At 34.6% G+C, this 19,342-nt stretch overlaps 1 protein-coding gene across 2 annotated transcripts in view; it reads right to left on the reverse strand.

Annotated features, from left to right (window-relative positions):
• LOC150096867 (terminal nucleotidyltransferase 4B-like) overlaps nucleotides 1-19,342 on the reverse strand; it is a 239,884-nt gene that overhangs the window by 167,385 nt on the left and 53,157 nt on the right. For both annotated transcript variants that reach the window (XM_090408317.1, XM_090408319.1), the window contains exon 3: nucleotides 795-841. In XM_090408317.1, the coding sequence (XP_090264443.1) occupies nucleotides 795-841 (47 nt within the window). The remainder of the gene's footprint in view (nucleotides 1-794; nucleotides 842-19,342) is intronic.

The raw sequence follows: 19,342 nt of genomic DNA on the forward strand, positions 1-19,342 counted from the left end.
GTCAGATTTTATTATTAATTGGCACTACAATCTACCAATGAGCCATATACTGAAGGATCTACCAAAAGTTTGGAAGTGCAAATTCACAGAAATAAGACCACTTCAGCATTTGTTGCCCCCCCCCCCCCACCTCCAATACTGGCACATCATGCTAAAAGAGATTTAACCTTTCTGGATTCTGATAAAACAGAATCCATCACTGCTGACTTTTCAGCTGAAACTATGTTTTTTTGAAGTAAAAATAAGGTGATAACACTGACCACATTTAATGACAAAGGCATGACTGAATGAAGTAATGTGCTTGAACATTTATTTATTTTAAATGAACATGTTTAGCTTCAGTGAAATGGTTCAACACTTGAATGCACTTCAAATGTCTGAAAGAATTTTTAAGTAGACTTTTCCATGCACCAAGCATTGCTGTTTGGTTTCTGGTGAAAAAAAAAACAATGCCAAGAAGGGTTTTTTTTTTTAAAAAAAAATAATACTTTTCCACGTATAGGCCACCAGTCAGTTTCTTTTGAGAGAAAGAAAGCCATCCTATCTTCTTATGTTTAAATGTTTCTCTACTTTCTTTAAAATGATTAGAATGCTTACAAATGGAAGAAAGTTAAGATGAATATCTATAGGCCTTTACTTAAACTACTGTTGGCATAATTTTGATACAAATATTATATCTATGCAATTCAGCACTTTCCACTGTGACAATATGAGAATGTATAACGGTAGTTAAAAATGCATGATGAGATCTGATTAGTTAAACTGAATAAATATTATTAGGAAACACACAATACCTTGTTGGTAGGTAAAGTCCAGTCCTAAAGCTTCCATATATTTCAACCTGAAAATAACAGCAATCATTCAAAACAGTTTATTAGAAATTAGCATGAAATGTTAAATAAATGAATAATAATACTGCCATTTCTTCTATAACAGTTATCTGTAATGCACAAATATGACACACGATAGATAAACAGAGGAATGAATTTAACAAAATGTGAAATTGTGTTAGTTCGTAAGTAATTTTAAATAAGGTGAAAAATCACGAGCTAACACCACCTTGCACTCAGTGAATGAATGAATGTGAAAAATGCCAGCTGGCTTAACATACTAACCCATGGAGAAATACACATGTCAACCTCTCTTTCTCCCTCTATCCGAATATACTCAAGTGTTTTATGCTGTTCTGAGTTTGTGTACTTTTCTTGATAAATGTTTAATACAGCATCCCAAACATGAGTAAGCATCCTGGTTACAAGAATCCAAGTAGCAAAAAAGGATAATATTATTTCAAGCTTCCCCCTCAATACTTAAAATATTTTGAAAGAAAGAATGTGATATGGCAAGAACAACAGGCCTAAAGGAATCTATATTATGCACCAGCAAACAATGCTACAAACCAAACTATTAGGACAAGAAGATGTTAAGAATTAAAGATGTTTAGAATTGTAGTAGCATGTAAAAAAAAAAAAGTGCACATTATTACTTACAAGACTGTACGAGTTTTGAGTTTCTGTTCGTGACTATTTTCTATAAAAGTCCCATCATTTTTGTTGCACAAAATCCAATAATTCAGTGATTTTTAAGAATACACACTTTGTTATAGAAGCTACGATGATAATACAGATAACTCTTGCTATAGTGAGCATGTTTGCTATAATGTGTCAATTAAATTAAGCTATCTTGAATGAATAACCTTTACCAATTGAGATGAACTGTTTCGTGAAATGCAAAGACAGCTCACCCCATGTTATATCAGTGTATCAATAATTTATGTCCTAAATATCAACTGGATTTTACAAAGTGGAAATCTCCATTTTAACAAGAATAAAACTGATTTTGTGTGTAGATTTGGATGAGACTTGGATTTGTCATTTCACACCAGAATCCAAAGAGCAGTCAAAACAGTGGACAGAAGCTGGTTGTTCAGCTTCTGTCCACTGTTTTGATGTTCTTAGTGGATCTGGTTCATATGGATGAACCAGATCCACTAAGAACATCAAAAGCATCTGGAGCTCTTTTAAGTACATTTCTTGATAAACAAATGCAGCACAGCATTTCAAACTTGTAATAAAGATAAATTTTAGGTACAAATTTTTGTACCTAAAATTTCTCTGAAAATTAGGATGCATCTTATACACCGATGTGTTTTTATGTATGTGCAGTTACATAGCATCATCGCTTGTCTGTAATGTGTGATCAGTTTGAATAGTTACACAGCCATTAATGGTCAAGCATTACAACTGTTACATTATTTATTATTATGAGGGTGGTATGAAAAGTTCTCGGCCTAACAATGAAAAAACGAATTTATAATTTCAAAATTATTTTTATTTTCCAACATAATCTCCCTTAAGACTAACACATTCATTCCAGCGATGCTCCAGCGCCATTATCCCATCCCTGTAGTGGTTCTCAGTAAGATCTGCAAAATACCCCTCTACAGGCTACAATTGATTTGAAGAAAATCGCTGACCAGCAAGGAAGGGTTTTAGTTTTGAGAACAGATAGAAGTCAGAGGGAGCCAAATCTGGGGAAAAGGGTGGATTTTCCAACAATTCATAGTTCAGATCCCTTAATTTTCCCACTACCAAAACACTTTCGTGGACAGACGCATTGTCCTGATGATTTTTTTCTTCTGCAAACCGGGTCTTTTCTCAAAATTTTTTCGTCTAGTCTGGTTAAAAGATCGGAATAATATTCCCCAGTTATTGTTTTCCCTTTTTAAGATAATTAATAAAAAAAATACCTTTAGCATCCCAAAACACTGATGCCATGACCGTTCCTGCTGATAGAACCGACTTTATTTTCTTTGGTGCTGAACAACCAGTTTCTGTCCACTGTTTTGACTGCAGTTTGGATTCTGGTGTGAAATGGCGAATCCAAGTCTCATCCATAGTAACAAATCAACGCACAAAATCAGTTTAATTATTGTTAAAATGCTCCAAGCACTGTTCAGAGATTTTCAGGCGACTGTGTTTTTGATCTGCTGTATGGCAACCATCTTGTGCAAAGCATTTTCATTTGCAATTCTTCATGCAAAATATATCCTACACGTTCTTTTGAAATGCCTGTAGTCTCTGCAATTTCAGGCACTTTGACTCACCGGTCATCCAATACCATATCGTGCACCTGATCAATGATTTCGAGTGTTGTTGTTGTTACACTTTTTGGAAGTCCTTCACATGGATTATCTTCAAGGCTGGTACGGCCACGTTTAAACTCAGCAGCCCATTTCTTAATTGTCGAAAACGAAGGAGAGTGCCCATAAACGTTTATGAACTTCGAATTAATTTCTTTTGGCGTTAAACCTTCTTTTACAAAGAATTTTATAACCGCACGATACTCAATTTTATCCATTTTAAGGGATACATAACGCTTTTGCTCCAGACAGCTGTATAAAACAAACTTCTTGATAGAATGACTTGCAAATTCACATGGATGCTTATGACAGATGTACCAAGTTAAAAAAAAAATCTTGCTGATAGTGTTGCCATCTATGGTCGAGGCCGAGAACTTTTCAAGACACCCTCATACATTAATCAATACATTATATTTAATTTATTTTTTAACCCATGGATTCTACAAAACATAGAGAAAGCTATACAATTGCATTTAAGCATAGTATGATTGAGTATGCAAAAAAGAACAGTAATAGGGCAGAAGAGTGGCATGTTGGGCCTCCCCCCACAGAAAAATGGCACAAACTTAAAGGAAACAAGAGCAGCAATTAATAGAAGCAAATCATAAAAACACACAAAATCTACAGAAAACGGGCAAAATGGCTAGAAATTGAAAATGAATTAAAAAGTTGGATAATGGATCTAAGAAGATTGAGTATATGTTTTTGTAGATAAGCAGCAACCCAAAGGGCAAAATTATTGACAACAGAAAGAAATATCATCGATATTACATGGTCGCCATCATTGGTGGGCTTTAGATTTATGAAGAGAAATTATTTATGCATATGAGAAAAAAACGAAAATATTGCAAATATGCCAGATGAATTCAAAAATAAAATTGAATTTCACGGATAGCTAATATGGATGAAATGTGTTAAAACTCTGTCACGAAAAAACCCACTATACTGTTGTTTTGTCATGCTGTGCAGATGGAACAAAACTGTCACTTTTTTTTTTTTTTAAATTTTTAAAAGAAAAACAATGTCCAAAGAAACTTCTCAAAGAAGTTTACATTCATATTCATCCAAAGGGATGGATGGAGGAAGAAGTGATGAAGTTATAGATAAAGGTGTGGTCCGGATGTCCTGGCAGTTTACGTCAGAAACCTGCTTTGTTAGTATGGGAACAGTTTAGAAGCCATAAAACTGAAACTGTGAAGAATGAACTTCACAAAATGAACACAAAAATACCTGTAATCCCAGGAGGACTCACCTCCGCACTTCAACCTTTAGATGTATCAATAAACAAACCAAATAAAGGATTTATAAGGAAAAAATGGGTGATCTCCAAATTTTGAGGAAACATCTACAGGTAGGAGAAAGAAGGCCACAATTTTGTGTTAATGGGTAAATAGTTCATGGAATGAAGTGAAACCAGAAATTGTTATAATCTTTTAAAAAGTGTAGCATTAATAATTCTGCTGACAGTACAGAGGATGACTTATTATTTCAAGTCAGTGATGACTCAGTTTCTGATGAAGATTATTAGAGATTTAAATAATTATAATACTGGAATTAACTCACATAAATTATTATTTCTTAGTATAATTTTCACCTGAGTTCACAGGCATCTTCAGTACAAAGATGATGGAACAATAACTGACAATTCAAAAAGGCACCACCTAAGTAGCTAATGTACGATAACTAAAAAGGGTCATTAAATTTCCTAACTTATTAAAAATAATAAAATAAAATAAATAAATAATATATATACAAAAAGAAAAAAAGTTAGGAAAGATTAGCTGATTAAAATTACTATCTCCCGCAAAGCGGATAGACGTAGACCATCGGATCTGTTTAAGTTAGGAGAGTGAAATAAAGTTTCACATGTTTCTTTATAAAGCCGTTCCATCAGAAACAGACTTTTGCGAAGGACTTTCGTCTTGTTCCAATGAACTCTATGCGTAAAGACGATTTCAGTATACAATACAGAATAAAAGTGAGCCAAAATTAGTGTTTCTTTTATTATCATCAAATTCCTGACAAGTACCCTCAAGGGGTGTAAGCATGATGTTATGATAGTATTACATGAAGAACTTACATCATTACTTTTCAAAAATTTTCCACCAAATCAGTTATCTGTCAAGACTCCAACATTATCAGATCTTATATTTCTATCTTCTAAGGCACTTTTTACTGTATCAATCCACCCTATATCTTGGTCTTCCCCTGGTTCTTTTCCCTGCCAAACCTGGCAGAGAACACTTGTTTTGTTAATCTTTCGTTTCCCATTCTGTTTAAGTGACCATTCCACCTGAGATTTGCTCTGCTAATGCATTCCTGGATGCTAACAATATTAAGTTCTTCCCTAATATCCTAATAAGGATATTAGGAAAGAACTTTCTCAGGACTCTCATATCTGCAGTCTCTAGTCTTTGTTGACCAGCTCTCAGATCTATAAGTTAAAATTGGTTTGAACACTGTGTATACAGTTAATTTAGTGATTTGGCTAATTTTTCTCTTATTCCATATAAATTTATTCAGTTGATTTCCTACTATACTGGCTTTGTCGACCTGTTGTCTATTTCCATATTTAATTTAGTCTTCACTAAAAGTTGTGTCTAAGTAGCAGAAATGTTTTACCTCTTTTACAGGTTCTCCATTTACGATGCATTTGATATTTTCAATGTCTTTCTATTGCTAATTTCCATACCAAATTTATTATGACAGTTATTCAATTTAGTCAGGGAATCTTGCAGACTTATAACGGATTTATTTAGAAATATAACATCATCTGCATAAAGTAGAGCTGAGATTAACATCTCCAATTATGATATCAGGTTTAATACCACTTTCCTTCATAATGTGATCCATATGGATAATGAACAACAGAGGAGAATGTACATCCTTGTCTGACACCAGATTTAACATCAAACCATCTTCCTGTACTCCAATTCTAACTGTTGACTTACAACTGAAATAAAGACTAAGTATTGCTTGATATAATGCCCCATTGACACCATATAACTGTAGTGTATTGAATAGCTTCTCTCTTGGCACCTTGTCATATGCCTTTTTCAGATCGACAAAACTTAAATATAGATCTTTGTTATATTCCCATGCTTTCTCAACTAGTTGTCGTAAAGTGAAAATCTGATTCCGACAGCCACTATTTGGTTTGAATCCAGCTTGTTCTTCACCAAGCTTCCTTTCCACAATCCTTCTCAGCAGTTTCTCCAGTATACTTGCATAAATCTTACCAGGAACACTCAGTAGGAAAATAACTAATTCACACATTTTTCTTTACCTTTTTATATATGGGCACTATGAGAGCTCTACTCCAATCAGTGGCAGCCAGTGAAATTTTAAGTGGGGGTGCTGCTTATACAAAATAAAAATAATTTTTTTTTTTTATTTATAATTTTTTTTTTTTATTTTGTATAGGCAGCACCCCCCACTTAAAATTTCACTGGCCGCCACTGACTCCAATCATCTGGAATTTGTCCCTCTGTCCAGGCCGTATGGACTATGCAGTGCAGCCACTGAAAGACTTTTTATACCTCCACACTTGAGCATTTCTAGTCGAATATCATCTACTCCTGCTGCCTTTCCACATCTCAGGCTTTTGATGGCTTTTTCTACTTCAAGTATGGATATATATTCCTGATTGCATGCATGTTGAGTATTTTTTACCACTGTGCTGTCACTGCTTGTTTTATTTAGCAATTTTTCTGAAGTAATTACTCCATATATCAAGGATATCTTTTTCTTCAGTTTTCACATCACCTTTATCATCTCTAATTCCTTTTGCAGTACTCTTTCCTCCATTTCTGAGCTTTTTCAACAGTCTCCAGAATATTTTGCCTTCCTGATATTAATTTTCCATGTTCTTACCAAAGTCTTCCCATGACTTTCATTTAGCTAGTTTTACAGTGTTTAGCTTTCTTACATTTGACTGTATTCTCTAAGAGCACAAGCTGACTTATTTGCCAGGAATGTTTAATGTGCTTTCTTCTTTTCCTCCATTGCCTCTTTAACTTCCTGTACCCACCATTGAGCTCTGATTTTTCTATCCTTGCAGACAACCTCACCACATGCCTCTCTGGCTGAATCAATCAATATTTTCTTCAGGACTTGACACTGAATTCCCAAGGTTTGATTCATGTTCTCAAACTCTTTCATTCCCCGCCTTCTTGAATAACGTTTTAAGTTTTAAAAGAGGTAAACCATGAATAGACATATCGATACAAAATAAATAACGGAAAAAACTCACGTAGAAAGATTTAATAGTATAATTTTCGCCTGTGTGTCACAGGCATCTTTAGTACATTAAGCTCAAAATTAAACACTAACTGACAATTCCAAAAAGCGCCACCTAAGTAGCTGGTGTAAGATAACTAAAAAGGTCAATAACTTTCCTAAAAAAATAAAAATAAAAATAAAAAAATTAATACAATAAAAAGTTAGGAAAGATTAGCTGATTTGTAAAGTACTATCTCCCATAAAGGGGATAGACGTAAGCCGTCGGATCTGTTTAAGTTAGGAGAATGAAGTAGAGTTTCACATGTTTCTTTATAAAGGCGTTCCATGAGAAACTGACTTTTGTGAAGAACTCGTCTTTCTCCAATGAACTCTGTGTCTAGTGAAGATGGCATGTTCAGAAAGTCCAGACTGATGTTTGCGTATTTTAGTCTACACTTCACATCTGAGAGCTGCTCAACTTTTATTTGCTTTAAAACTTTCTTACATGTTTTTCTTTAAACTACGAAATTTAATTTGTATTAATTATTATTATTTAGATGGGTATCTCTCCATGGAGTCAAAACAATCATCGCAGGAGATCCACACTACTCATTATACCTATTGTACAGCTAATTTATTCACTGTTAGGAAATTCACAACCATTTCTGGCAATCCATTCCACTCATTCACGACTCTCCAAGTAAAGAACCCATTCTACACACCCTTACTAACCACATTCTTAGACAACTACCAAGTGTTACTCTTGGTTTTCCTCCTACACCCCATATATTGAAAAAATTTTTTATGTCAATCTTATAAAATCCTTTAGTAACTTATAAGTTTCTATGATATCCCTTCTCCACTGCCTGTCAGCTAAACTCTGCAACACACATACATCTGTCACTAACTTGGTCAATTGTCTCTGAATCCTTTCCACCACTTCTTGATCCCCAAGAAACACGCATCACCAAATCTGTGCTCAGTAGTCAATATGCAGCTGAATCATAGTTCTATAAGAGAGATAACAATCTCCATATCTTAACTTGGATGTTGAATTCTCTAAGCTATTTTGCTAATCCTTGCAATATTGTCCTCTGAATTTCAAATCTCTATCCACCATCACCCCTAGAGCTCTAGCCTTATCAATTTTCTGTAATCTAATACTATCAATGATACTAGTATGTAATATTTTCATCCTGAAGTGCATTCATTACCTTACATTTTGCAACTTTAAACTAACAACGTTTGTTCACACTGCCAATTTATTTAAATTACACTGGAGGATATCTGCATCACCTTTATCAAATATTGCCCACCCCAGTTTTGCATCATCAGCAAACAACTAATACAAATTAAAGAGCAGCCTGGTTCTAGTACAGAGTACTGTGACATTCCATTAGTTAGCCTCATTTGCTTTGATTCCACTCCACCATGCACCATCCCCTGATGTCCATCAGCAATCTCTCTATCCATTCTCATTTGCTACAATTTATGTAATAGTTTTCCATGTGACATTCTGTCAAATGCCTTTGTAAAGTCTAGCTGGATTTTACATTTCCTTTATTCAATTCTGCTGTCACTTTATTATAAATGAGATTAAATTACCGAGGCAGAACCTACCTTTTACAAAGCCACAATTAGTATCACATTTTTATTCACACATTCCTCATTTTACTTTTGATCAACTTTTTCGATATTTTAACCACCACTCTAGATATACTAACTGTTTTGTAACCTGCTACTTCTGTCATGGAGCCACTTTAACTTAAACAACTTTGTCAGAGGCAATGCTAGTTCTCTTGCACATAAGCTGCTGTATTCACATTAATCATTCTTTCTCTTACTTGATATGTAGAGAAATGTTGTATATAAATACACACAACAAATACATAAATACTTGATATGTAAATCTTTTAGATTTACTTTGGCCTGCTCGACTAACTTTTTCTGGTTTAGCCTTTCTTAACACAGTAGTTCCCTTTCTTGTTTGTGCTTTATATTGTTCATGAGCATGTTTATATTCCTTCCACAATCCCTGATCAATTCCCCATTAAAATATGGAAACTTTTTCGATATTTTAACCACCACTCTAGATATATTAACTGTTCTGTAACCTGCTACTTCTGTCAATGGAGTCACCTTAACTTAAACAACTTTGTCAGAGGCAAAGTCAGTTCTCTTGCACATAAGCTGCTGTATTCACATTAATCATTCTTTCTCTTACTTGATATGTAGAGAAATGTTGTATATAAATACATACAACAAATAAATAAATACTTGATACGTAAATCTTTTAGATTCGCTTTGGCCTGCTCGACTAACTTTTTCTGCTTTAGTATTTTTTAACACAGTAGTTCCCTTTCTTGTTTGTGCTTTATATTGTTCATGAGCATGTTTATATTCCTTCCACAATGTTTTCTTTCCTTTTTTTGCAGTTCTTGCTTTATATTGCTACTAATCCACTTAATCCCTACTCAGTTATTCTCCTGACACTGGATAAACAAGTCTGATGCTGCCTTGCTCAAACAATCCCTGATCAATTCTTCCCCATGCACTAATGACATTCATTCAATGCACCTTCTTATGCCACAGCACTGGTCCAAGTTGCCTCCTAAGTTTGTCATTAATTGCCAGCTTTGTAGTTCTATATAAACCTTTTCTTGACTGAAAATTCCACATGTTGAGTGACCTCCCAGAACAAGACTGAATGGTCATTTTCCCCAATCAGAGGCACAATTACTACTGTAGTTATAGATAGATCATCTGATGCTATTACCAGGTCGAACACTCTCAAACCTCTGGCCCCTCAATCATGTGCTGTTACTTAGTAACTGTATAAATTCCATTTCCATAATAAATTTAGTTTAATCCTTTATCCAAGTGTAAGCAAACAAAGTTTGTGCCTGAAAATATCTTTTCAGGAAATGCCACTACCCAGACTGGTTCCGACCTTTACTTGGGTTTCGTCAGTGGGAGGCAGACCTAAATGTGGAGATACTAAGGTAGAAGCAATAGGAGAGGTCATATTTACCTATACAAGTTGCCAACAGGTGTACCATCTTATTATTGAATTACTCTGGATTTAGAGAAAGATGTTGGAAGTTTATTTTGCACTTGGTTAGACTATAATAAATTTAGTTTAATCCTTTATCCAAGTGTAAGCAAACAAAGTTTGTGCCTGAAAATATCTTTAGGACTGAGGTAAGGTGATGCAACACCAGACAACTCCGAGCAAAGGTGGACCAAGATCTCATCACTCCTTGTCTCAGTATCTCCCATAATGCAAAGCACATCTCCTTGCAGACATGCATACTCTATGCATTAAGGGAAGGGCCACTACCCAGACCAGTTTTTTCCTTTAATGAGGTCTCATCAGTGGGAGGCAAACCCAAACATGGAGATACTAAGGTAGAAGCAATAGGAGAGGTTATATTTACCTATACAAGTTGCCAACAGGTGTACCACCTTATTATCAAATTACTCTGGATTTAAAGAAAGTTGTTGAAAGTTTATTTTCACTCGAGAGTAATTCAATAATAAGGTGATACACCTGTTGGCAACTTGTATAGGTAAATATGACCTCTCCTATTGCTTCTACCTTAGTATCTCCACGTTTGGGTCTGCCTCCCACTGACGAGACCTCAGTAAAGGTCAAAACTGGTCTGGGTAGTGGCCCTTCTCTTAATGCATGGCAGTATGCATGTCTGCAAGGAGATGTGCTTTGTATTATGGGAGATATTGAGATAAGCAGTGATGAGAGCTTGGTCCAGCTTTGCTCGGAGTTGCACCACCTTACTTCAGTCTTGAAGATATTTTCAGGCACAAACTTTGTTTGCTTACACTTGAATAAAGGATTAAACTAAATTTAATATAGTCTAACCAAGTGCAAAATAAACTTCCAAATTCCATTTTGAATGTGGCCTTTCTTCCTAGATTTATAACAGCAACCAACAATATATTTTGTCCTATTGGTTTCTATCTCACACGAGGTAAAAGAACCTACAGCATGTCAGTGTCACATGTGAACTGCAGATAAGGATCAAGAAAGAAGAAATCTATTAACATTTTGACAAGGAAGGGTGTTCAAGAGGACAAGCAGATGGAATAAATGAAGAGAAGAAGCAGGTTTGATCTGTTGTTTGCAGTTGTGCCAAAAAAATCTGGCAGCTGTTGCTCTTTTTTATTTATTTATTTTTTTTTATTAAACAGGAGTAGCAGTGAAGAAATTATGTTCAGCATTTCACTGGAGCAGCAACATTGTCTGGGAGATAGAGGAAGGCTCATCTATAAGTCAAATTCTCTGGACACATCAAAAAATTTTTAAGAAGGGTTTTGTTAGGTGCATTACCCCAGATATGTGAATAATTTTCTAAGAATGGGTTGGGATTTATATAGAGTTAGTAGCTAAGTGGGTGTAAAATTGCTTCTTGAGCAGAAAAGAATGCCTAGTTTTTTAGAGGTCAGTCCAAGTACACTACACTGATCTGTCTGGTGATGTGTATATTACTGAGGGTGAAAGAAAGAGAGTTGAGATCCCTTTTGTGAGAGAAACAGCAGGACAGCATTCTGGTGGCATTTAAGGTGAATGGGTTAAACACTGATCTCCATACCAAATGAAGGATGGTATGGAGATCAGTGTTTAAGACACTGGTTGCAGATCTTGATGCTTGGAATGTTAGAACTACATGGTTTGTTGAAGGAGTAGGATGAATAAAGTTGCTAGCATTAGCCAAGATGTGGATAAGATTGGTAGTGTTGAGGCACTCCTACACTGGCGGCAAAGCTCAAACAGAGGATGCCATCATGGCATGCAGTGAACATATACAGTAAGCTGGCTCTCCAGTTAAAACAGGGTGGGTAGGTAGATTGAACGAAGACAGTTTGCAAAGCATGCCAGACACAACCGAAAGTCTTGGATATGTCAAGGGAGACATCAGATATTTCTCCTGACCTTTCCATGGAACATGTTAAGTGGTGAGTGATGCAGGCTAAGAGCTCAGCCATGGATCTGGATTGATAGAATCTATAATGTTGCTTGCTGATTACAATAGGAGAGATGCCATCAGGGACCAGAAGACTGTTTAGTGTCCAGGTTATTTAGCATTCTTCTTATGTCTTCTCTTGCCGAAGGACCACAGGAGGCATATGATGCCCAGTTACAGACATGGAGGTTATTTTCTTCAGCGTCTAAGCAGGAGTTAGAGGAAAAAATTCTTCTTTTAATCTCATACCCAAGTGAAGGATATAAGTTTGCATGTGAAGTACCCCGATGACTAGGCTACTTAATACAGAGGCTTCAATACCAACTGCTTCAATACAGAGGCTTCAATACCAACTGCTTAGCACTCCATAAAACAAAACATACTTAATAAACTATAACACTTTTTATGAATGTTAGTCAAGTGAGTTTTAATTTTTCGTCCTACTAGTTTCACCGATTTTTGCTATCGGCATCTTCAGGGATACAATTGGTAAGCGATATGAAGGTAACAGACTAGGTTTTAACTGACAGTTCTAATTCATACAAAATTAGTATTGTGCGAGACAATGCACGTGTCTCGGGAACATGATTTATTTGTTATGAGACATAATGTAATTGGCGTGAAAGTTCATTTCTTTGATGTTTAGTGATCTAATTAAAGTTTTCCAAATTTCCGGTAGGATTAGACCTTGATTCTTATTTAGGTTTCCTGTTGGACGGGCAACCGTAGCAGCCTCCTTGAAGGTTCTAGAATGGTGGTTCTCTTCTATACAGTGCATATGACTCTTATCCCACTCAATAAGATGGTTGGTAGAGGCAAAGTGGGAAGAAAGGCCTGAAATATCTTGTCTGTTGTTTCAAACATAGCCTATGTGCTCCCTCTGTCTCATTTCGAAGCTTCTAGAAGTCTGACCAACGTAACTAACACCACAGGAGCAAGGTATATTATATACTCCAGAGTACTTGTAGAAAGGATGAGGGTCTTTCGGCGATCTTAAAAATTTGAAATAAGATTTTATCCTCTAGGTCTTCCATGAATAAGTCAGCATAAGAAGGAGAGAGGGGCTACCCATGGCTAATCCAGTAAGTTGTTTGTATACTGTTTTTTGCTAAACGAAATAGTTCGAAGTTCTTGTGCTGACTTATTCATGGAAGACCTAGAGGATAAAATCTTATCTCAAATTACCCCGAAAACTTGGTACAGATATGTAGATGACATCTTTATCATTTGGAATCATATGAAAGAAGAACTAATGGATTATCTCAACCAAATCAATAGTTTCCAACATACTATCAAATTCACATTAGAAATTGAAAAAGATGAAAAACTTCCATTCCTAGACATCGTAATAAAATAACAAACCAATAACAGTATCAACCTGTCTGTGTATAGAAAACTTATAAATACTGGACGTTACCTCCATTTCAACTCGTCACATCATATATCCCAGAAACTTAGCATTATCCATATGCTTAAGAAAAGAGCTATACAGTACACCACAGACCAAGATGACTTACAAAAAGAATTAACTACAATATCCAGAGAGTTATCCTTAAATGGTTATCCTAAAAAACTCTGCAAAAAGATTCTCTTTTCGGATATACCACAAAGACAACGTGATGACACCCAATACATCAGTACTATAACTATTCCATTTGTCAGCAGCATTTCCAAAAAATTGGCTATCCTTCTAAAACCACACAATATTAGAGTAGCATTCAAGCCGGCCAATACTATTCGGAAATTTTTAAGATCACTGAAAGACCCTCATCCTTTCTACAAGTACTCTGGAGTATATAATATACCTTGCTCCTGTGGTATTACTTATATTGGTCAGACCTCAAGAAGCTTTGAAACGAGACAGCAGCACATAGGCTATGTTAGAAATAACAGACAATGTATTTCAGGCCTTTCTTCCCACTTTGCCTCTACCAACCATCTTATTGAGTGGGATAAGAGTCATATGCCCTATATAGAAGAGAACTACCATTCCAGAACCTTCAAGGAGGTTGCTATGGTTGCCCGTTCAACAGGAAACCTAAATAAGAATCAAGGTCTAATCCTACCGGAAATTTGGAAAACATAATAATTAGATCACTAAACATCAAAGAAATGAACTTTCACGCCAATTACATTATGTCTCGTAACAAATAAATCATGTTCCCGAGACGTACACTGTCTTGCACAATACTAATTTTGTATGAATTAGAACTGTCAGTTAAAACCTAGTCTTTATCTTCATATCGCTTACCAATTGTATCCCTGAAGATGCCGATAGCAAAATCGGTGAAACTAGTAGGACGAAAAATTAAAACTCACTTGACTAACATTCATAAAAAGTGTTATAGTTTATTATACTAGTCAAGAAAAGAAAATCACAAAACATACTTAATTTTGGATGCATATACTGCTATGCAATATGGAAAGGATCTTACCCAGAATACTTTCATCCTTCATTGAGGCCTCATCATTGGGAGCTAACCTAGGAAGTTATTTTTTCCACACAGAAATAGTAAAATTGATATACCACCATATTTTTAAAATACTCTGGATCAGCGACAGTTTTCTGTTTCTCACTTGATTATCAATTTATTTACATTTCTATAAATAAAGGCCAGGAATAAAGGCAAAGAATTAAAAATATGAATTATTTTTAATTCATATTTTCAATTCTAACAGGTGAGAAATAAAAAAAACAAAACTAAATACAAGAAATAGACATAAGGTAGAATTGAGAATAATGGTGTGCTGGCATTTCAGAGAAATCAGATAGTGGAAGGCGAAAATTGATCATGAACTTACATCTTTGAATCATTCAATGACAAATTCTTATAAATAGAATGAAGCTACCCTTAAAATATGACAGTAGACTACATAATAATGTTTTATTTGCTAATTATATTATCTTCAACTGTATCATGGCAATTTTTCCAAAATGACCAAACACCATTATTCTCTTTGCTGGCTAACAATGTATATTTCTTATATTTACTTTTTTTATTTCTTATCTTTTTCACAATTCATATTTTTGATTTGTCATTTAACTCATTACATTTATTTATGTTTTATCAGTGCTTTTTCATAATTCCATACACACATTGGGGCTTATCTTTCAGAATTTATTTCCAATATCAATCCTCCCTTCTTGATTTTCATGTGTGTTCAAAACTTGTTCTCCGTATAATGCAAGTAATATTTTAATTAATACATAGCATACTGTTGGTACTTTAAGGGTAGCTCTGTTTCTATTTATAAGAACAGCTGCTCTACATTTTAGAAGCTACACGAAATATTTTCAGATTTTTTATTACTTAATGCTAATTCAATATTTTGCAACCTGCTTTCAAAAACTAAATCTTTTTTTTTTTTTTTTTTAAAAAAGTATCAGAAATTGTCTTTCAATGTTTTCTTTTGCTTGTTCACAAAAGACAACACCAAATTTCATGTATGTATTGTAAATAAAATAAGTTACATCTATTTCACAGAATAACATGAGATCAATCTCAGCAATAAGATGTTGAAAGTTTATTTTTCACTTGGTCAGACTATAATAAATTTAGTTTAATCCTTTATCCAAGTGTGTGATGCTTTCAAGCACAAACTTTTTTGTGCCTGAAAGTATCTTCAGGACTGGGATAAAGTGGTACAACACCGGGCAACTCCTTGCAAAGGTGGAGCAAGCTACCAACTGTCCTATCTCAGTATCTCCCATACCGCAAAACACATCTCCTTGCGGATATGTATAATGTAATGCATTAAGGGAGGGGCCACTACCCAGACTAGTTTCGACCTTTATTGAGGTCTCTTCAGCGGGAGCCAGGCCCAAGTGAATATACCAAGGCAGAAGCATTAGCAAGGTCATCTCCTCCTATAGGAGCTGCCAACCGGTGTGCCACCTTTTTATTAAATAAAGGTCGAAACTAGTCTGGGTAGTGGCCCCTCCCTTAATGCATAACATTATATATATCCGCAAGGAGATGTGTTTTGCATTATGGGAGATACTGAGATAGGAGTGTTGGCAGCTTGTTCCACCTTTGCGAGGAGTCGCCCGGTGTTGTACCACTTTACCCCAGTCCTAAAGATACTTTTAGGCGCAAACTTTGTTTGCACACACTTGGATAAAGGATTAAACTAAATTTATTACAATCTCAGCAATAAATTTATTTATTACTGTCGAAAGGTGACGACTATTCATTAGTTAATAAATAATTCACAAGTCAAATAAATCAATTTATTGTACTAATATTTGCAAGTTTTCTACCCAGCATCATCAGACCACAACTGTAACTGTGATAAGCACACAAACACTACACAACAACAACAACATCAGAAACATTCAATTGTAACTAACATATAATTGAATGTTCTAACAAGGTGTTCTCTATGGATTGCTTGTCAGACCTTAATCCATAGGAGCGTCACTGTTCACAGTAAACAGTAAAGTAATCTCAAGGGTCATCTTAATGTCGGAACATGTCAAGGTTAAATTTTGTATGAAAGTTATAAAGTGCAATGATTTTTTTTTTATACATATAAAAGAGGGATAGTTGCCTGTGAGGCAACTTCACTTTACTGTTTATCAATGTACCTTTAGCAGAAGACCCTGACCTTATTAAGCTACACTTCCCCCTCTGATATGATTGAATTATTTAAATCCACCATTTATTCCAGTTACTTCTATGGAAAGAGGAAAAATATATAAACAGGTGGATAGAATTACTATGGATGGGTGGAACTGCCAGTAGCCAACGAATACATGGACCATTTTGATAATCAAGCACAACACATGAAGGTACTTACATAAGCAATCACACCAACACCCATTCCAAAAGTATAGCACCCTCAAAACATTCAAGTGCCAGAGCTATTTGTTCAAATGACATGGCCTTTAAAATTTTTTAGCCAATGGCTACAGTTCATATATAACAAACAGAGAATAATACCATGTACCCCCCATCCCCTACACCCAACGTACCTGATCACAGCAAAACTCTTCCAATCCCATATATTAAGGGCACATCAGAAAATATAGCTAAAGTTCTCACCAAATATGATTTCCATGCCAATTTTAAATCACTCATGCAGCTACTTACTCTCCTAAAGATTAAATTCATCCTCTTGCACATCCTAGGTATATAAAAGTTCCTTATGCCCACTACAGTTTGGTCTACTTTGGACAGACTAATAGATCTGTTTCAGTTAACATCTATCTTGAAGAGCACAAAAATTACATCCACGATCGATCATCTTTCTGGCAAGTTAGGACTAGAAGACCATGCCCTGGATACTCAGTCATATGAGTGAATGGAAGAAAACATCAGTTATACACAGAAGCTGCTATCGGTATAAAATACTATTTTTAGAATCAGCATCTGCTATGAAGCATCCCTCCCTTAACCTCAATAAATATGGTTGCATTAATTTGCCAAAGATCTCGGACACAGTTATTATGAGACCATATAGCCTGACTCCTCCAAATTACCTTTACACTTCAATGATTCATAGAGGGTGCCGTGTTAAGACAGTAGTTCTGTGTCAGTTACAACTGAAGTGTTTCTAATGTTGTAGTGTAGTGCTTGTGTGCTTATCACACTTATAATTATGCTCTGTGATGCTGGGTAGAAAACTAGCAAAATATTAGTAAGTTCAATAAATTAATAATTATATATATATATATATATATATATATATATATATATATATATATATATATATATATAATCTTGGTGCTGTTTATACTGTGAAGCACTAATATGAATTATTTATTACTGTAATACCTGCTTATTTTTTTTATTCAGGTTCTTTCAGTTTAATGAAAATACTCCAAAATCTCTACACTATTTTCAAATGATCGTGTTGAAAATGACAACTATTTATAAAAAGGCATGCTTTTAAATAATAGTTATTGAAATAAATGATTTGCATTTTTTTTGTTTCTTACAAAATTCCAGTATGGACTGGAATTCTTACAGGTTTAGATACACTGATCACTCTTATGAACAATAAATGTTAAATTGTATTATGTACATTCTAACTGTCTGATGTTTTTAAAATATCACAAATTAATTTTAGAATAACTTCTGGCTTTCACTTTTACTTTTAAATATCCAGATATTTTCAACAGTATGCAATGCATAATTACTTCCTTTATTTCGGTACAATAAACATCATCATCATACGTATCAAGGATTTAGGCCTAGTATGGCCTGTTCCGGCCTTAGAAGTCATCGTTGAATCGTTTAAGAGGATGTCCTGGTTTTCTTTTTCCTAATGGCTTGTACTTTAAGCCTGTTTCGGTAATCTTTCTGTTTTCATTCTTTGAACGTGTTCCATCCATTTATGTTTATATTTTTTAATTTTTTCTCTTACTGGTTCTTGGTTTAATTCTTTCATAATATCTTCGTTTCTTTTGTGATCAAATAGGGTATACTTTGCAGTTTTTCTCATAAACTTCATTTCTGCTGTTGTCAATCTTTGTCTGTCTTTTTGTTTTATTGTCCAGATTTCGCTTCCATACATTAAGACCGGTAGGGCTAATGTATTGTATATTTTAGCCTGGTTTGTTTTTGAACTAGGTTTGGTTTAAATATAGAGTTAATTACACCTGTTATTTTTAAATATTTTGCAATTTTTACGTTTATATCTTTTTCATTTTCATATGTGATCATACATCCTAGGTAGTTAAATGAATTCACCTGTTCTAAGAGCTTGTTATCTATTACTATTTTAGTTCTTGCTGGATCTTGTCCTTTAAAGGCCATAGTTTTTGATTTTTCCATTGATATTATCATACCATAATCTTTGGATATCTCATTTAGATTTAAAATAGCTTTCTGTAAGTTATCTTCAGAATTTGTAATTATTATTTGGTTGTCTACAAAGAGTAGAGTGTTTAAGTTAACTGTAGGTGAAAGTTTAATTCCTTAATGTAAATTTTTACTCCATTTTATTATTATTTCATTTAAGTAGATATTAAAAAGAGTTGCTGAGAGGGGAC

Source organism: Typopeltis vanoorti, chromosome 18 (genome assembly GCF_054136105.1).
Source record: "Typopeltis vanoorti isolate ZY-2024b chromosome 18, IOZ_Tvanoo_1.0, whole genome shotgun sequence".
In the NCBI taxonomy this organism is placed as follows: Eukaryota; Metazoa; Arthropoda; class Arachnida; order Uropygi; family Thelyphonidae; genus Typopeltis; species Typopeltis vanoorti.